The sequence below is a fragment of the Cherax quadricarinatus genome, chromosome 54 (genome assembly GCF_038502225.1).
Source record: "Cherax quadricarinatus isolate ZL_2023a chromosome 54, ASM3850222v1, whole genome shotgun sequence".
Classification (NCBI taxonomy): Eukaryota; Metazoa; Arthropoda; class Malacostraca; order Decapoda; family Parastacidae; genus Cherax; species Cherax quadricarinatus.
The window spans coordinates 19,086,512-19,106,637 of NC_091345.1; the positions used below are offsets into that span (position 1 = coordinate 19,086,512).

Below are 20,126 nucleotides of genomic sequence, written 5' to 3' on the forward strand. Positions count from 1 at the left end.
TCAACATAAATTATTTATATTCAGACTATAGCCAAACTATCAGGATAAATAAATTATATTATTGAGTTTACCAGCAAATTATTTATCCATGTATTTTAATAATCACAATAAATGAACCAGTTATAGAACCGAATTATATTAAGAATTATCCAAAAAATTAATAATTTAATTGCTACTCAAACTGATTTAATCTATAACAGAGTAATGGAGAGGAACAACGTCATGAAGAACAACACGGCGCAGAACACAGCCGCAGAGAACACTCCCGCAGCGCTGAACATCATGGGTAAGAACTCGAGTACAGAGGTTAACAACGCCGTAAAGAACACAGCCACCACGCAGCACGACGTGGAGAAGAACACCCAGGTGGAGAACACACTCGTGAAGGAGAACTTCAAACATTCGCTGGAGGACTGGCAGGAGACTATGGGAGAACTGCCTGAGGTGGACGAGACAGGTCACCTTCTCCTGCACCACCAACACCATTTAGATGATGCTGATGACGCTGCTGACGACGCTGCTGACAACTATGCTGTCGACGATGCTGAAATCGAAGATACTAAGTGTGGCTTGGGGCCCTTTAAACCAGCGTGGCTCCAGGTGCCTAACTAATATACTTCGCTTATCAATATATATATATATATATATATATATATATATATATATATATATATATATATATATATATATATATATATATATATATATATATATATATATATATATATATATATATATATATATATTATTTATGGCGATATTGATCTCTTTATTATCTATGTAAATAAAACTTTCGTTTATTAAGTGAAATATTAATGTTTTGAGAGTAATAAATTATTGAGAGGGATGTTGGTGTGTCCAGGTGCTGGCCAGGAAGGAGGTGTACATGATAGTGTTCAGTGTGGTGGGTCTCACACAAGGTATCTTCTTCACCTACATGGTCGCTGTTCTCTCTACCATAGAGAAGAGGTTTAAGTTTACCAGCAAAGAAACTGGTGAGTATAACGTGAGTATATCGCACCTTAGAGAGGTGCTTGTGAGTATAATCAAGTATAATCACACCTTAGAGAACTGTGATGTGTTGCTGAGTATAACGCTAGTACATGACACCTTTAAGAGGCGTTGAGGAGTATAACCTAGTATATCACACCTTGTAGAGGTGCTGGTGAGTATATCAGATCTTAGAGAGGTGGTAACTGCTGCAGGCAGTAATCACTTTTGTCTCCCTCAGGAACCATCCTTGCCGGGAACGATGTGTCTCAGATCATCCTCTCCATCCTTCTGGGTTACTACGGCAACTACGGCCACCGCCCACGCTGGGTGGCCATGGGCGTGTTCTTCGCCGCCCTTTCTGGCTTTCTGGCCGCACTCCCGCACTTCATCTACGGTCCGGGCCAGGAAGCCATCGCTGCCGCAGCCGCCGCCGGAGCCGGGCCACTAGATACCTCCATTCTCCTGGGTAACCTCACCACACCAACCACCAGTTAGTATACAGTAGATAGAGTTCACCCCACGCTCCCACAATTACATATAATAAAAACAATTGCAATCTTTAGTTCAATGCTTTTATTTATATTCTAACTACTACCCTCGGTACATATATTCTTACAGTTCTCTACTATAATCTTTACCACATTCCATTTTCTCCTCCTGCTTATCCTCTGTGCCACAGAAAAGGAGGAGATGTGTCACTTCCAACCTGAGGACGTGTGTGAGGAAGCTGAGAACAGCGGGCAGTCTTACATGGGTCCCCTCGTTCTTTTCTTCATCTCGCAGTTCTTCTTCGGTGTCACCCTCAGCATCTTCTACAACCTCGGCATCACCTACATGGACGACAACATCAACAAGAAGGCTTATCCCATCTACTACTGTGAGTGAAAAAAGATAAAAGCTATTCATCTGTCCATCTGCTTATGTATAATCGCTGTTAGCCAGTAATGGAATCTTGCACTTCGAGGGTACAAGAGTTACTTCGAGTGACAGCAGAGATTCCCGAGGTCCTCGCACATGTCTCCTTGATAATCTTGTTAGGAAGCATTGATCCTTCCTCGACTTACGTAAATCTATTATCACTACAGCTGCAACTCTCACCCTTCATAATACATTACCTAAATGGTGGCATGATAGTTCCATAAACAGATTCCTCCATCTAGGTTCCATCTACGTCTTGCACTAGTTGAGACCACCACAATCCAAGCTATGATCCTTATATCAAAGTTGGTTCAACAATAGTTAGGGCCGCCCACAGAGAAATCTTTACATTCTGAGGCTAAGCTAACAAGGACACTGATTCGATCTTTAATACTCCTTACACAATGTGGCTCCTATTATCAACACAGGTTTCGCTCTGTGTAGAGCGAAACGTTATTCAGTATAATATTTTTCAGCAATGTGTGTGTTTTGACTTCCTTACATAATACTTATATTTTGACAAAAAGACGAGATTCTCATTTTATTTCTTCTCTAGACGATGTTTCGGTCCTGTATAGAAGACCCCAGTAATTCTAAAGAGCTATACTAGCCTGGCTTTAGCAGTTCCCAGTATACTCGCTCCTGTGGAAAGGAGACTCAACGTAACGTCCATGGTGACTTGCGCTTGTTTCTTCTTGTGTTTCAGCCTTGGCCTTCATGCTGAGGATCATGGGTCCTGTGCTTGGGTACTTCGTAGGAGGCAAGTGTCTTTCCGTGTGGATTGATCCGTCTCTCCAGCCCAACCTCACGAGGAAGGACCCGCGCTGGTACGGAGCTTGGTGGATAGGTACGATCTCCAGACTGCTGTTAATTGGGGAAAAAATAATAATTATGCATCTGTGGAGATGAATCAGAGTAGTTACTAAATGATTTTTTATATTATATATGCAAAAATGTTATTATAAAGCTTACTCTGTGTACTTTGGATTATTATTATTATTTTCAAGAACAATAATAAATTTGTCGAGTTAGGCATAAGAATTACAAACTGGGCATCTACAGAGCAGACTGAATTGTTTGCAATCCTAATGGGGCTAAAGCTAACTTATGACACTAAGCTTTGACTCTATCATCATTACTGATTCTATGTCGTCGCTGAAGGCTCTTGACTCATATAATGAATCTAATCTAAATCTACAGCAATGGTAGTAGTAGTAGTAGCAACAGTAGTATATTCATTCTTACTATCATGATTATTATACTATATTCATAGGGAACAGCGCCTGTTAGTCATACAGCACCTAGAGAGTGGCATGTAATCTAACTAGATCCGAGGAAGGATGGCTAGCTCCAATTTCTAGGAACAAGTTTCCTCATCCAACGTCAAGGTTCACCCTCCCCCTCCCCTTTCTTGAAGGGAGGCGTCAAGGTACATCTCTCTCCCCCTTCCTGAAAGGAGGTAGCAGTACACTTTCAATACAGTCGCACCAACATTACATATATAACCACATATTATTACTGTTCAGGCTTCCTGGTGATTGGCTTCGGTCTGCTCGTGACGGGAAATTTTTTGGTGTTATTCCCGCGGAAGCTGCCGGAGACGCTGAGAAGAGAACATAAAAGGGCGGTGAGGCTGGCTGAGAGGGAACAGAAGACAGGGGGCAAGAGAAATGTGGAGTTCTTCTCCTCACTGGCCAAGACAAAGAGCAAGGAGGAGAAGCCCACACTCAGAAGTAAGATCATCGCCTCCTTATTCTCCTCCATAAGCATTTGATTAATCTAGCTCATACTTTACGTTTTTGAGTTGTTCTGTATTAGGAGCACTGTAGTAACACTAACACTACAGTAACACTGTAGTAAACATGCTTGCTTGTCTGCTTTCTTATGTAACAGGCCTTTATCTATCTGTCTACCTCCCTGTATGTCTGCTTGTCTTTCCCTCTGCCTCCATGTTCTGCCTCACTCCTGATTCACAACACTCCCTGCAACGTTCACTTTCTCTGGAAAGTGAACGTATTGTTGCAAATTCTGGCTTATGTTATGTTTTCCATACTAAAACTATGTTTGATATCTTCGCTATATATCCTGACTGTGAGACGACTGAGACAGTTTTTTTAAGCATTTTTTTTTTGACTGGTGTATCTTACTAGTTTACATAAAGCTGAGAACAAAATACTGCACAGATCCGCTAATGTGGTATTTTACCTCATATCTTGCCTCTTATCCTTGCGTTATTTTGAGAGTAATGTTTTTGAGAGTATTGTAATGTTGGCAAAATTACGTTATAAGTTTTTTTTACTAAACCCGTGTGGGTCATTCATGAAGGCTCGATCTTCCGTCTGAAAATCTCAGTTTCTTGTATGACCTCTCAGATTGTTGGTGGCTGCACAGCTTTAGGACCCGATGCCTTCGGAGGCCCTGACCAATACAGTTAATGTGTCACTCTTTACAGAGTCCTCCAAACAACACTGTTGATGTTCGTAGCTCAGTATTATATCAGGTAATCGTTTGCGTCTCGTCCCCCAGACCTGCTGAAGGCACTGAAGCGGCTCTTCACGAACAAGATCTGGGTTGGGAACCTCTTCAACACAAGCGTCTACGTGCTGGGAGTGTCAGGTTATTGGAACTTTAAGCCCAAGTATCTGGAGACTCAGTTCCGACAGTCTCCCACCACCGCCAGTTACTACACAGGTAGGTGTTTCCATGCGCTACTAAGTTACTCTCTTACACAAATAACCTGCACATAGGAGAGAGGAGCTTACGAAGACGTTTCGGTTCGACTTAGACCATTGGCAAAGTCACTTTGTAAATGGTCCAAGCCGGACCGAAACGTCGTCGTAAACTCTTCTCTCTTATGTGCGGGTTATTTGTGTGTTGTTCCAGTCACGGTATTGTTTTTTTTCTTATTTATGGACTCTCTTACACCATCTCTTTCCCCTCTTCCACCTCCTCCTCCTCCTCATCCTCTTACTCCTTTTATCAGTTTTCATCCTCCAGGATGTCAGTTCTGTTTCCAAAAGGCTTACCTGTGGGTTCGCCACTGGTCTCGATGGCCCCATACTAACTCCTGTGCCTTCCTCTCGGCAGGTCTAGCTAGCTTCGTGTCACTGGTGTTTGGCACTGGTCTTGGAGGTGCCGTACTGAGGTGGGCTCATCCAGGGCCAAGGTTCGTCACTGGTTACAACATCTTCATCACACTGCTGACGTGTGCCAGCTACATCATCCTCTCCTTCGTCGGCTGTCCAAGACTCGACGTACTCGGCCCCGTGGACGGGTGAGCTAGCGAACACATACACAATACTTAACAGTAAAGTATAGGGGAAGGGGAGGTGCAAAAAATTTTGAGGTCCATCATATCGTAAGGTCTGAAACTCTAGGTGAATTAACGTATACGTCAGGCCAGCGGTGCTCCTGGTGGTGTGTCGCGTCGTAACTGAAACAGAAAATTAAGAGAAAACCAGAAGACAAATCGCTCAGCCCATAGTGGGTATTTGTGAGTTTTGTTTTCAGTCACGGTATTGTTCCAACCACGGTATTGTTCAAACGACGGTGTTGTTCCAGTGACTGTATTGTTCCAACCACGGAGTTGTTCCAACGACGGTATTGTTCCAACCACGGTATTGTTCCAGTCACGGTATTGTTCCAGCCAACTTCGTTGCTCCACCCACGGCTCCAGTTAAGATATTATGATATTTTTTTGTCTTAATTAGATAAACATTAATATCCTATGAGAGAACTTGGTGGATAATGAAGTAACTCATTTATGCTCGGCTTTGACCACCTCCGGTCATCACAGTATATACAACTAATATTGCAAACACCAGTTATGGCAATGTCTCTGGAATTTTGGGTAAGACGAGAACAAAATAAAACCACAAAGGGGTTGTACTCATCTTTTGATGTTGACGGCTCTAGATCCACTCACAGCCTCTCTCGAGGGTTCTATCCTCGAAGCGCCGTCTAAATACCCACCAAGGCTGTGTGAAAAGTGTGTACATATTGTTAGCACATGTTTATAGATTGCAGGTGCCACTGTTTCATGTTTTAACACACGCAAGGTCGTGGGTGAAATATTACCTGGTTGTGGGCGATGGCCCGCTTATGACGACCTCGAAGTGGTCAGTCCTATTCATTTATCAACCTTGACATCCAAAAAATGGACAGGTGTGAATTGTTCTGAAATTCAATGCTTTATTGTTGGAGCGAAGTTCAAGAAGTGCCTCTGCCAGTCCTTCAGGATCTTCTGGCACATCAACAATTTCACACTTGAAGGGATTCACAACCCAACCAAGATCTGGAAAGTAATCAGAGAACCACTCTCTGAGTTTGGTAAGATGCCCTATAACTGCAAGCAAAGATAATTACTGATAGCGAGATAGGTCACTAGGCCAAAAGTTAGGTGATGATGTGTCAACAATGGTACATACGGCTGTCGTGCCGGCTCCTGACACTCACGGCTGCTAACACTCACGGTGTTGCCAGCCGTTGCAGTTCTTATCCGTTTTACATCACTGCCAATTTAAGAAATGGCCCCTACAAATTAGATTTTTCGTTTTATTGAGAAATTATAAATTATTTGTTTGAAAGAAAATATAACTTTCGTAATTTGCATCGTTTATTAAATAATAAATTTCTATGTAATTTTATATACAAGCCTTCATTACCCCCCTAAATTTTCATTTTTACAACATTTGGGGTAATTTACCCCAGTTCCCCGACCCCTACCCTAGTGGTACTTGCTCCACCCGTTCGAGCAACGCATGCGACGTTAACCACGAATGTTTCTGCGTCCGGCTAAGCTGGCCACTTTGTCACACAAGCGTTCACTCGTCAAATGTCTCGTTCTCGACTGACATTTCTCTACTGAACATAACTAGAAGTCCGTAACAATTCACGACAGGAAGGACTGACAGGTGCTAGTGCGCAGTTCTTCCTGGAGATTGTCAGTGCAAATGGAAAACGCATAAGTAACTGGCCACGAAATGCTTCTACCTATCGACACAAGGTGGCATGGATGGTTCGTCACATATTACCACGCCGAGGACTCACTGCAATCTACCCTTCCATCCACTGCAATCTACCCTTCCACCCACTGCAATCTACCCTTCCATCCACTGCAATCTACCCTTCCATCCACTGCAATCTACCCTTCCATTCACTGCAATCTACCCTTCCATCCACTGCAATCTATCCTTCCATCCACTGCAATCTACCCTTCAAGGGATGTTCTGCTGACTTGTAGTCTACAGACGTTCGATACCAGCATTTGCCATTGGCTACAGTCAAGGATTACTGTTTCCTTCAGATAATTAGCCTCAAGTTCGAGGCTAATTGTCTTGATTTTTTTAATGGTCATGAGAAGCTACAGTTCCCACAGGCTAAGACATGAGTATACAATCGAGCAGAGACTCGTAAGTCTTGTGACGCCGTGACATACATATCTGATCTATGTTCAGTTTGCAATATTGCTTAGTGATGGACGCGTGAAGTTGAGCTGTTGTTTGTCGTACATTCAGTCTTCATCTCCAGATGTCGGTGAATAAAAGGTCAACAGCCCTTTACAGGAGGCGTCTGCCCCAAGGGGGCATCTTTACCCAGGGGGCATCTTTCCCCAGGGGGGCATCCATGTCCCTGGGTAGGAGAAATAATAATTTTCTCCACAATCTAGAGCTAGTATGAAGGATAAACGCTATTATTTTGTGTACTATTATTTTATAAGACAATATAAGAAACTAACAGTGTCCCCCCCCTCTCTCTCTCTCTCTCCTGGTGTCTACCGACCTCTCCCTGGTGTCTACCGACCTCTCCCTGGTGTCCTCCGACCTCCAGATCACCTCCGCCAGGGTGCTCGTCGGAGTGCGGGTGCTCAGAGAGGTATTCACCGATGTGTAGCCTCGACAACTTTACACTTTACTACTCTCCTTGCTACGCTGGCTGCCTCACTGTCAACACCACCGCCAGCCCAATAGTAAGTCATGCTTCTCTCTCCCTCTCTCTCTCTCTCTCTCTTTCTCTCTCACCTGCTTCTCTCACTCTTCCCTGTTTTTCACACTTTCACCTGTGTCTTATTCTCCAAGACTGAGACACAGGTGTTACTGAGTAAAGGTTTCCAAATTGAACTACGTTTTTGGGTTGTATATTCAGGTGTCTGTATACAGCTGTGTTGTATTTACATGAGTATGAAGAGTGTCAGTGTATACAGCTGTGTGTTGTATTTACAGGAGTACGGCGAGTGTCAGTGTATAGAGAATCTGGTGACCAACACCAGTCATACACCTCTCTCCTTGTTCCCTGACAACTCTTATTTCACCAACAACACTGACAACACTGACAACATAGCTCAGTATAAGGTAAGATGTCTTAATGTTAGTAGAATTACCCACAATATGTTAGGTAAAAAGGACTCTCTCTCTCTCTCTCTCTCTCTCTCTCTCTCTCTCTCTCTCTCTCTCTCTCTCTCTCTCTCTCTCTCTCTCTCTCTCTCTCTCTCTCTCTCTCTCTCTCTCTCTCTCTCTCTCTCTCTCCGTCTTTGTCATTAATTGCTGTTATTATAGTTACTTTTATTACTTTACTATTATTACCCTAATTATTATTATTATTATTAATAGTGTTTATTATTATTATTATTATTATTATTATTATTATTATTATTATTATTATTATTATTATTATTATTATTATTATTATTGCTATTATTATTGTTATTATTATTATTAGTGTTATTATTATTATTATTATTATTATTATTATTATTATTATTATTATTATTATTATTATTATTATTATCATTATTATTATTGCTGCTGCTACTACTACTAATAATTCTGCTTATACTACTACTACTACCACCACCATTACTACTACTGCTACTACTATTAATACCATTGCTACCACTACCACCACTACTAATATTACTACTACAACTAATACTACTATTAGTAATACTACTACTACAACTACTACTACAACAACAACAACAACTACTACTACTACTACCACAAGTACTACTACTACAACTACTACTACAACTACTACTGCTACAACTACTACTACTACTACTACCACAAGTACTACTACTACAACTACTACTACAACTACTACTGCTACAACTACTACTACAACTACAACTACTACTACTACTTCTACTAATCTAGTACTATTATTACTACTACCGTCACTACGGCTACTACTACTTCTACTAATCTAATACTATTATTACTATTACTACCACTACTACTACAACCACTACTAGTAAGATAACTGTTGACTACCTTCAGGGCTGGGGACGGAGCGGGTACTGCCCTGAACCTTGCAATAAGTTCATCTATTATATCGTCATCCAGATGGTGATCAAGACTGTGGCATCCACTGGTAGAGTGGGGAGTAACCTCATCCATCTCAGGTAGATAACTATGGAGGGTCCTCTTAGATAACTGTGGAGGGTCCTCTTAGATAACTGTGGAGGGTCCTCTTAGATAACTGTGGAGGGTCCTCTTAGATAAGAACACTTTCCTGCATAACGATATAACATAACAATGAGAGGTACTTATCTTTTAACAGCACGATCTCCAGCAGCTTCTTCCTGGAACTGCCCTCGATGTTCCTCAATGTTGCGTCCACATTGGCTGAGGACAGCGAGTAATCTGGGTTAACTCTGACTCATTGTATGTATTCCAGTGTGTCAATTTTACTTGCGTCACAGTGTTGGTTACGCTTGTGTATTCTAAAACTCCCTATACTGTTCTGCTGCTGCGGAATTGATAAAAGAGAGATTAGATAAGACTGACCCCTCGGTAACACCGCACACGTTGTCTTGATAGTAAGAATGAAGAGATGTCACTCTGGGCATGTTGCACTGGTGTTTGCCACAACACGTCGGGTATGTTACTGCACAATCACACCGGTTACACATTACTGTCACTCACTGTCTCTCGTTTATGAGTTTCGTGGGATTATCCACAGTAGGAAACAGTTAAATAACACTGTATTTTACTTCAGCACTCCCAATGTTCACTCGAGAAAGGGACACGGAGACGCTAGTAATCACTTCGTGATTAGTTCTACCGCGAATTTACTGACTCGTATTTGTCACTTGAGTAATTCCTAGTGTCTTTAGAGATTGTCAAAACAAGTCTATGAACGCGCAGCCACTGCTGTCTCTATATTCTTTAGCGGGAGAGAAGTGATGCTCTCTAAGACATGTTCCAGTTCGTTCTTTGTGGCAGTCTGACCTCCTTGGGCGCCGCCATCCGCGTCCCACTAAGGAAACGCTAACTTCAGCTTCACAGACATTCATTGCTAGCTTCTGCAACAGACTTCGTCCTAGAATCCCTGTTTCTTGGTATCCTCGGCGGGTTTAAAGAGCCATGATACCCCTAGCTTGTTGATCAAGTACGGGTGGATTTTAGTCAAATTTTTACTGCTATAGGGAAATAGCAGCCCCCCTATGCTTCCCTTAGGCTTCCCCTAGGCTTCCCTTAGGCTTCCCCTCTTCTTTCCTAAACTTCCATTGGTATGTACTAGTGGCCAGATAGTCTAGTAAAAGAGGTGTGGCCTGGCGAATCCTTGTGTATCATATGATCTTGATAAGTGTTGTATGGGAATTGTGAAGTTATTCGGTTTACAGCCTCTGAGAGGGGTTCTAAATTTCATAAACAGGAGATTTTTCTCCACAATAACCTCATCCGTCTCACGTAGATATATTAACATGCATGATGTTACATATTACTGTGTATCCCTCGTGAGTCTGCGTTACTGTGTATCCCTAGTGAGTCTGTTACTGTGTATCCCTGGTATGTCTGCGTTACTGTGTACCCCTGGTGAGTCTGTGTTACTTTGTATCCCTAGTATGTCTGTATTACTGCGTATCCCTGGTATGTCTGTGTTACTGTGTATCCCTGGTATGTCTGTGTTACTGTGTATCCCTGGCATGTCTGTGTTACTGTGTATCCCTGGTGAGTCTGTGTTACTGTGTATCCCTGGTATGTCTGTGTTACTGTGCATCCCTGGCATGTCTGTGTTACTGTGTATCCCTGGTGAGTCTGTGTTACTGTGTATCCCTGGTGAGTCTGTGTTACTGTGTATCCCTGGTGAGTCTGTGTTACTGTGTATCCCTGGTTTGTCTGTGTTACTGTGTAGCCCTAGTATGTCTGTGTTACTGTGTATCCCTGGTGAGTGTTACTGTGTATACCTGGTAAATTTCCTATATTACTGTGTATCCCTGAAAGATTTCCTATATTACTGTGTATCCCTGAAAGATTTCCTATATTACTGTGTATCCCTGGCAGGTCTGTGGCAGACGAGGACAAGGGACTGGCACTTGGCACTCTCAATGTGTTCCTCAGTGTGTTTGCTTTCATACCGGCACCCATCATGATGGGTGCCATAATAGGTAAGTAGAGAAAGTGAGAGAGAGAGAGAGAGAGAGAGAGAGAGAGAGAGATAGTTAGAGAGATAGTTTATATATATATATATATATATATATATATATATATATATATATATATATATATATATATATATATATATATATATATATATATATATATATATATAAATATATATATATATATATATATCCTTGTTGCAGACACTGATGGTTCATATATACCCTTGTTGCAGACACTGATGGTTTATATATACCCTTGTACACTGATGGTTCATATATACCCATGTTGCAGACTCTGCGTGTTTGGTGTGGGATAATAAGTGTGGTCGGTCTGGCAACTGTTGGCTTTACGACACTGATAAATTCAGATTAATCTTACATCTGGTGCCTGCAGGTACGTATATACATTGCATATATATCGACATGTATATGTCTCAGTGTGTTTGCAGTGAAAATTTAACAATGTTCCAGGCATTAAGATAAGATTTTTCTTCGGATTTTTAACGCTGGAGGGTGAGCCTCCCAGGATAACCCAAGTTACTGTGTCATCGAGCACTGTCTGTATTATTTCTACTGGGATCCTTTAATCTTATCCACCCAGGATGCGACCTACACCAGTCGACTAACACCCAGGTACCTACTTGCTTGCTAGGTGAACAGGGACAGCAGGTGTAAGGAAACATGCCCAGTGTTTCCACCCGGCCGGGGACTGAACCACGGACACTGTGTGAGGTGAGGGCGTTACCTACTAGGCCACGGGAAACCGAAAAATATTCTGACTAGTGGTAAACAGGTGACCTGCAGCCTTAATGACTCTACTGTAGTAGATAGGCTTTAAACCTCATTAACCATCCTAAGACCTTAAGTAGCCATCTGATATTTTTTTTTCTTTCTTCTTCCTTCAACTTAGTTTTTAATTGACTCATAACAAGACAATGTCTCATAATATATTCGGCTTCAACTTTTCATGTGTAGTGTACGATAACCAGGAGCACATGCTAGCAACACTGAGATGTGCACTTGTCCTGTGATGTAATGGTTTAGAAAACCGATAAGTTGAAGAATGAGACACTTGTGCAACATTTGGGAATCTTAACTGTGGCTTCTTCAGTCCAATACGGAGAAGAACGGTGGAAGATGAGGAGGAGTTTGAGGTAACCAGTCCCTATATGCGGGTTATTTGCGTATTGTTCCAGTCACAGTATTGTGCCTTTTTGTTCTTTGTATATACACCTGTAGCTAAATGGTTATAACTATGACCGGTAAGCCAGCGGAAGGCTTTGGTCAGATGACCGAAAGCTCCAACGGCGGGTCATCATCTGACTAAGACCCGCGTCAGGAAATACTTGTCCTGTTTCCTGACGAACCTTACCTAACCTAACCTATACATCAATGTCCTTTCATCCTAGTTATTAATGTTATTATTATTGAACGTAATGGAACCTTGAAGGACTAGTGTTCTTGAGAGTCATCAGTAGTCACTTCAAATTTTTCACACACTTATGCATCCGCATGCACTTAACCATTCACCTTGCGCAATCGCTTATCATTCATGCATGAACACGCACTCTTCATCAAGCATATTTGTCACTCATGCGTCTCGCTCTTTTTCCAGCCTTCATCTTCCTCTCGGTGTTCGGAGACCTGGTCGTCTTCTACTACAGTCGTCAGCTAGACCTCTACGGTGACCGGGACGACGATAAGGTCCTGGAGAAGACCCTGGGTCGTGATGACGACAAGGAGGATCAGAAGGTAGCCAAGGACGGTGAGAAACCTCCTATAGATGCTTAGATACCCTATCAAACGGAAGATCAGATGTTCATTTGGACGATAAGAAGATTGTCATGGGGTCTTTTATGCTCGACAAGAACGATCAGATGCTCAACATAGACGATCAGAAACCTCCAGAGGAAAATTAGATTCTTTATCTAACGAACGAATAGATCCTCATTTGTTCTATAAGAAACTACCAACGAAAGATTACATACTCTTTTAAAATGATCAGATGCTCAACATAGACGATCAGCTACTCCCTAATGAACCTTAGATACAATATCCGACGGAAGATCAGATGTTCATTTGGACGATAATAAATAAAAAACCGGAATAAACTGGTTCTATATGATAAACACAGAATCAGAAATTAAAAACTTTATTCAGAGAACATCTCGCCGGCACAGTAGGCGTTTTTAATCCTGCTGTTCAGGCAAAGCATTCTCTGAATATAAATTTTGGGTTACTGCTTTGTTGTGAATTCTGACACTGGCAGAGAGAACAAATGTTTCATTTTGGGAATATTGTGAATACGAATTATGGCTGGAAGTTGAGTGACTTCCTTTATAAGAGAGAAAACAACTATTTCCAAGACACTCAAGGTGACCAGGAGACCTCCGTCATGTCTCCAGGACCTCAAGGTCAACCAGAAGACCGTCACGTCTCCAGGACCATCAAGGTCAACCAAGAGACCTCCGTCACGTCTCCAGGACCCTCAAGGTCAACCAAGAGACTCCCGTCATTTCTCCAGGGCCCTCAAGGTCAATCAGGATACCTCCATTATGTCTCCAGTACCTCAAGGTCAACCAGGAGACCTCCATCACGTTTTTAGAGCCCTCAAGGTCAACCAGGAGACCTCCGTCACTTCTCCAAGACCCCCAGGGATCCTTATATTACGTTCTTAGTGGGGGTTGCATGACCTTGCCTACGAATTTAGCATTTATATATATATATATATATATATATATATATATATATATATATATATATATATATATATATATATATATATATATATATATATATATATATATATATATATATATATATATATATATATATATATATATATATATATATATATATATATATATATATATATATATATATATATTAAATTTTGGAGCGTTTCAACACTTGCTGTTAGCAGGAGAGCTTACTTTAGTTCATCTTAGACACAGGTGCAACTAGTAAAACACTTTCTTCGCTCCTGGTGAGCGAAATGTAGCAGCAGTAGATGTTTCGTTGCACATGTGTACATTGAGCCAACATAACGGTAGTCTTGACTGGTTAGTCAATAGAGTTTAGAGTCTATCGACTGAGTCGTTAAGGCTGCATGTCACCTATTTACCACCAGTCAAGAATACTTTAATACCCAAAGTATGAATTAAAGTAACCTGTCAACATGTATACACTGGAAGACATACACCTCACCCATGTTTATCTTTGTATTCTTGCAACGACATTCAATCGTCTGAAAATTCATTTGTTGCCCTTTAAGGATTAGAATGGCATATAGTTACGTCAATTTTTATTAGGCTTATATTTTATTTCAAACTTAAATTTACGAACCTGCTTAACATATTATTTAAAAATATCGCAATAAAGAATAACTTAATACACATAACCTAACAAAGAATTTGCATAATTATCTCTATTCTTTATGATTAGGAAAAATTTTGAGGTGATACTAATTTTTTGTAGTTTGCAAATTTAAATAATAACTTTTGGATAAAATATATATAGATTATTACTACTATAAATCGCTAAGAAATATATTCTTGATCAGTGATGACCAGGTTCCTGCAGCCTTCATGACCTTCCTGAAGTAGATAAACGTAATAAACGATAACTCGGGGTCTCCTGCGAGTGAAACATCCTGTAGATACATAATACACCTGGAAGGAGAGCTACAGTGAGGCGAGGGAAATCCTTGTGTCATTGGAAGCGCACAACACTCACACTGGTCAGCTATGTTGAAGTGTACTATGGCTACTGCAACTTTCACATGACGTGTGGTGCCAGGGCTTGGCCAAGGCTCAAATCATTTACCTACATATTACAGGGATAATTTTGGCAGTGGAATTGTGCAAGCATGGCACCCCATGCTCGTACAACCTGGAGGCAGGAGCCTGTAATCAGCGTCAGTCCCTTCAGCTGCAGGGTTGCATGTATGGAGGTTTGCATCGTTACACGGCCACTTTTCTCGCCCTGCACACTGACAGCTCCTACACCGTCTTCCTTGACTTTGTAGCAGGATTTGGCAGTTAACCCACATGTAATCATTAGTAAACGTGTCTAAATGTGTGTAGGAGGAGGTGCTCCTGTGCTGGATCAAATTCTAGTGTCCATATGAGTCTTGTGTGTTGTTCCAAGAAAACAGAAGTGTAACTAAAGACTTTGAATTAGGAACGGCACTGAGGTGTCCTCAATCCCACCTTAATAAATATTCTAATTAATGCTTTAAAAGTATACTCTGCTAATGCAGCCCGATTATTGCATGATTAACTATCCTGGTGAGACAGTGATTCAAACCAGAGCATTCTCCATCACCCAAAATATCATTGAGTATGAACTCAAATTAAGTTGCAATAATTACGTGAATAAAGAGAAGGGTAGACGAGGGGCTCGAACCGCCGTCCTTAAATTGACAATCCGACGCTCTACCGTCTAGGTTAACACACACACACACACACACACACACACACACTCACACACACACACACACACACACACACACACACACACACACACACACACACACACACACACACACACACACACACACACACACACACACACACACACACACACACACACACATATATATATATATCTATATATATATATATATATATATATATATATATATATATATATATATAAATATATATATATATATATATTGCACGTGAGTACATATTACTGATGTATGATGAGTACCAACCTGTTATAAGAACATAAGAACGAAGGAACACTGCAGCAGGCCTACTGACCCATGCGAGGCAGGTCCAAGTCTCCTACCGGCTTAAGCCAATGCACCCAACCTAGTCAGGTCAGGTCACATTGACTTAAGGGAGGAACACGGCAACCGTCCTGGTAGCACAAGCTATCAGGTCCAACTCACACCCACCCACATCCACTCATGTATTTATCCAACCTATTTTTAAAGCTACACAACGTTCTAGCCTCTATAACTGTACTTGGGAGTTTGTTCCACTCATCCACAACTCTATTACCAAACCAGTACTTTCCTATATCCTTCCTGAATCTGAATTTTTCTAACTTAAAACCATTGCTGCGAGTCCTGTCTAGGCTAGATATTTTCAGCACACTATTTACATCCCCTTTATTTATTCCTGTCTTCCATTTATACACCTCAATCATATCCCCCCTAATTCTACGTCTTTCTAGAGAGTGAAGATTCAAGGCCCTTAGTCTATCCTCATAGGGAAGGTTTCTGATACATGGGATCAACTTTCTCATCCTCCTTTGTACATTTTCCAGAGCATTTATATCCATTCTGTAATACGGTGACCAAAACTGTGCAGCATAATATAAATGAGGCCTAACCAAGGATGTATAGAGTTGAAGAACAACCTGAGGACTCCTATTATTTATGCTTCTTGATATAAAGCCAAGGATTCTATTAGCTTTATTGCGAACACTTATGCACTGTTGTCTTGGTTTTAGATTACTGCTAACCAGAACGCCTAAATCTTTTTCGCAATCCGTAATATTAAGATCTACATTATTTAGTTTATATGTGGCATGGTTATTGTCCTGTCCAACATTTAGAACTTTGCATTTGTCTATATTAAATTGCATCTGCCACTTCTCCGACCACTGCATCAGTCTACTCAAATCTTCCTGGAGTGCTCTAATGTCCTCGTCAGAATGAATTCGACGGCCTATTTTGGTGTCATCGGCAAACTTGCTGATGTCGCTCTTTATGCCCTCATCTATGTCGTTTATGTAGATTGTGAACAGCAGGGGGCCCAACACTGACCCCTGTGGAATACCGCTCGTGACGCTTCCCCACTCTGATTTCTCCCCATTTATGCAGACTCTGCTGCCTATTTGTCAACCATGCCTCTATCCAGGAAAAAATTTCTCCTCCTATTCCATGTGCCTTAATTTTCCTCAATAGTCTGATGTGGGACCCTGTCAAAAGCCTTACTGAAGTCCATATACACAATATCATATTCATTACCATAATCTACCTCCTCAAATACCTTAGTGAAAAAAGTTAACAAATTCGTAAGGCAGGAACGCCCCTTTGTAAAACCATGCTGAGATTCGTTGATTAATTTATGCTTTTCAAGGTGGCTACGAACTGCCTCGGCAATTATTGATTCCATAAATTTTCCCACTATGGAGGTTAGGCTTATTGGTCTATAGTTCGAAGCTAAGGACCTGTCACCTGCTTTGAAAATAGGTATCACATTTGCCATTTTCCACTTATCTGGCACCATGCCAGTTTGTAGTGATATGTTGAAAAGATTAGCCAAAGGTTTGCTAAGCTCCTCTTTACATTCCTTTAGAACCCTTGCATACAGTTCATCAGGGCCTGGGGATTTGTTAGGTTTTAATTTATCTATTTGCCTAAGGACCATGTCACTTGTGACCCTAATCGTGCATAGTTTATTATCGTCCTGTTCCACATAATTTATTATTTCTGGAATATCGCTGGTATCCTCCTGTGTAAAAACTGAGAGGAAGTATGTGTTAAAACTTCTACACATTTCCTTATCACTGTCAGTGAGCTGACCCGAGGAACTTTTGAGTGGGCCTATCTTGTCCCTGATCTTACTTCTGTATACCTGAAAGAATCCTTTTGGGTTAGTCTTCGAATCTCTTGCAACTTTAACCTCATAATCTCTTTTTGCTTTTCTAATTCAGTCATAACACTTCCTTTACAATATATTCGATCGCTTTTCAAAATAATTTTTATGTTTTTATAATTCTAAATATACAATCTGAATGGTAATTAATTCATATTTGCATTCATAAATCTACTTTTATGTTGATGCACAGAAAATACCGGCAATTAATTTTGTCAACCAATCACCATCGTCGTTACGAGCTGCGCTAATTTCTCCTTTGTTTACAAAGTCTGAGTTGCCAGATATAATTCTGCTCAGGAGAGAGAGTAGAAGAACTTTTTTCCGCAATAATACAACTGAACTTAAGAAATCGTAATGACACGATTGCAAATAAACCATACCCCCGGCCGGGATTGAACCCGCGGTCATAGAGTCTCAAAACTCCAGCCCGTCGCGCTAGCCACTAGACCAGCTAGCCACAATAAGATTCATCCAACTAGGTATATTTCTACACCATAGGAAAGTTAGCACAGGCTAACTGGCTAGCTGGTCTAGTGGCTAGCGCGACGGGCTGGAGTTTTGAGACTCTATGACCGCGGGTTCAATCCCGGCCGGGGGTATGGTTTAATACAACTGAAATAATATAGATGAGGACAGAACTTGATATATCTCAAGCATCAGAGATAGTGTCACTAAAAGGAATGTTCATATTGGTGTTAATATACTGAGGCAAATCCTTGCACACACGATCTCCAAACTTGCTTCACTACAAGTTCTCCTCCAGATGAAGTATGGAAACTGGAACTGACTTCCCAATGAATCAGAAACATAATTTATGTCAGGATAACAGCGACACTTCCCTGCACCATGGCGAGCTACCTCTTTCCAAATTACTATTCTTCATCTAGGCCAACACTTCGTCTTAATTATTCGAGCAACATACTATAGGTTATATTCATGCCTCAGTCACACAGCACTTACTCTCTTCCAGAAATTATGTAAGTTGATGACTGTCCATCAACCCACTGGTGCAGCTGGTAAAACACTGTTGTCATGCATGACCATTTCTCTCATGAACCACCTAGAGCACGCATGAGCAACTACGCTGCCACTCTTCAAACACAGCTCCTTGCTAGATTCCTTCCACTCAAATGTGTTCATGTATCCAAAGTTAATACCTTAAATGTAAGTGATATTTTATTATTCTTATATGGTCTTAACTTCCTAAATGTCAACTGTGTCATGCTGGTGTTTAATTAGTTTAATATGTTTATTATGCACCCCATACCCATCCTGTGGGCGGTAGTTACCCCATACCCATCCTGTGGGCGGTAGTTACCCTATACCCATCCTGTGGGCGGTAGTTACCCCATACCCATCCTGTGGGCGGTAGTCACCCCATACCCATCCTGTGGGCGGTAGTCACCCCATACCCATCCTGTGGGCGGTAGTCACCCCATACCTATCCTGTGGGCGGTAGTCACCCCATACCCATCCTGCAGGCGGTAGTCAAAAGATTACAGAGGTATATAATTGGTCCAGGGACTGGACTCCAAAGTTTAGATAGCTGAGCAAGTTACAGAGGTAATGAACTCACAATTTACAAAGGTAATGAACTCCAGGTAGAGAGTGAAGTAGAGTTTGATGTTCTGCTCTATCATCTACTATAACCTTTTCTAGGAGGTACGTCTGCTAACCATTCCTTAAAAATAAAGACGTCACTGTAATATATATATATATATATATATATATATATATATATATATATATATATATATATATATATATATATATATATATATATATATATATATATATATATATATATATATATATATATATATATATTGTGTGTGTGTTTTCTAGCTTCATTTTTGCTTTATTGATATAACTGAGATTTACCAGACAAAAACATTTCATTAGTAGTCATAAAAATGTTTGAGAGGAGGTTAGGCGCCACTAACCTAAAACTTCATGTGTGCTACCTAATTAGACATTAAAACAGTGACTTAAAAGACTGGTTTATGCCGCTCTCAGTAACCTAGTGAACCACAGGTGGCCCGCGGTTCAAATGTTAGACGCTCCTGGTCCAGATAATGTGAGAGATGACGTAAATGTTGTGACAGATGTAATGAGAGTAAAACTGTTATTACTTGACAGAGAGAGAGAGAGAGAGAGAGAGAGAGAACTTTCTCCTTTACTATGCTAACATGATATACAAACTGAGC

The 20,126-nt window shown here is 41.0% G+C and overlaps 1 protein-coding gene and 2 long non-coding RNA genes across 5 annotated transcripts in view; 1 reads left to right on the plus strand and 2 right to left on the minus strand.

The window, feature by feature from the left end:
- Window positions 1-13,410, plus strand: part of LOC128699210 (solute carrier organic anion transporter family member 74D) — a 39,540-nt gene extending 26,130 nt beyond the window's left edge. The window contains exons 2-15 of the mRNA XM_053791824.2: window positions 201-600; window positions 863-995; window positions 1,232-1,483; window positions 1,673-1,870; window positions 2,618-2,758; window positions 3,438-3,644; window positions 4,438-4,602; window positions 4,999-5,185; window positions 7,741-7,879; window positions 8,133-8,261; window positions 9,189-9,313; window positions 11,199-11,302; window positions 11,592-11,693; window positions 12,915-13,410. Coding sequence (XP_053647799.1) covers window positions 205-600; window positions 863-995; window positions 1,232-1,483; window positions 1,673-1,870; window positions 2,618-2,758; window positions 3,438-3,644; window positions 4,438-4,602; window positions 4,999-5,185; window positions 7,741-7,879; window positions 8,133-8,261; window positions 9,189-9,313; window positions 11,199-11,302; window positions 11,592-11,693; window positions 12,915-13,090 — 2,454 coding nt within the window. The 5' untranslated portion in view covers window positions 201-204 and the 3' untranslated portion in view covers window positions 13,091-13,410. The remainder of the gene's footprint in view (window positions 1-200; window positions 601-862; window positions 996-1,231; window positions 1,484-1,672; window positions 1,871-2,617; window positions 2,759-3,437; window positions 3,645-4,437; window positions 4,603-4,998; window positions 5,186-7,740; window positions 7,880-8,132; window positions 8,262-9,188; window positions 9,314-11,198; window positions 11,303-11,591; window positions 11,694-12,914) is intronic.
- LOC138854309 (uncharacterized) lies at window positions 1,552-5,073 on the minus strand. The gene is made up of 2 exons (XR_011393512.1): window positions 4,938-5,073; window positions 1,552-2,775 (listed from the first exon to the last, which is right to left on the minus strand). It is a non-coding gene; the product is annotated as an uncharacterized lncRNA (long non-coding RNA).
- Window positions 5,805-20,126, minus strand: part of LOC128699212 (uncharacterized) — a 28,278-nt gene continuing 13,956 nt past the window's right edge. For all 3 annotated transcript variants that reach the window (XR_008408564.2, XR_011393511.1, XR_008408565.2), the window contains 2 exons: window positions 5,989-6,205; window positions 5,805-5,888 (listed from right to left, as the gene is read on the minus strand). This is a non-coding gene — a long non-coding RNA (uncharacterized lncRNA). The remainder of the gene's footprint in view (window positions 5,889-5,988; window positions 6,206-20,126) is intronic.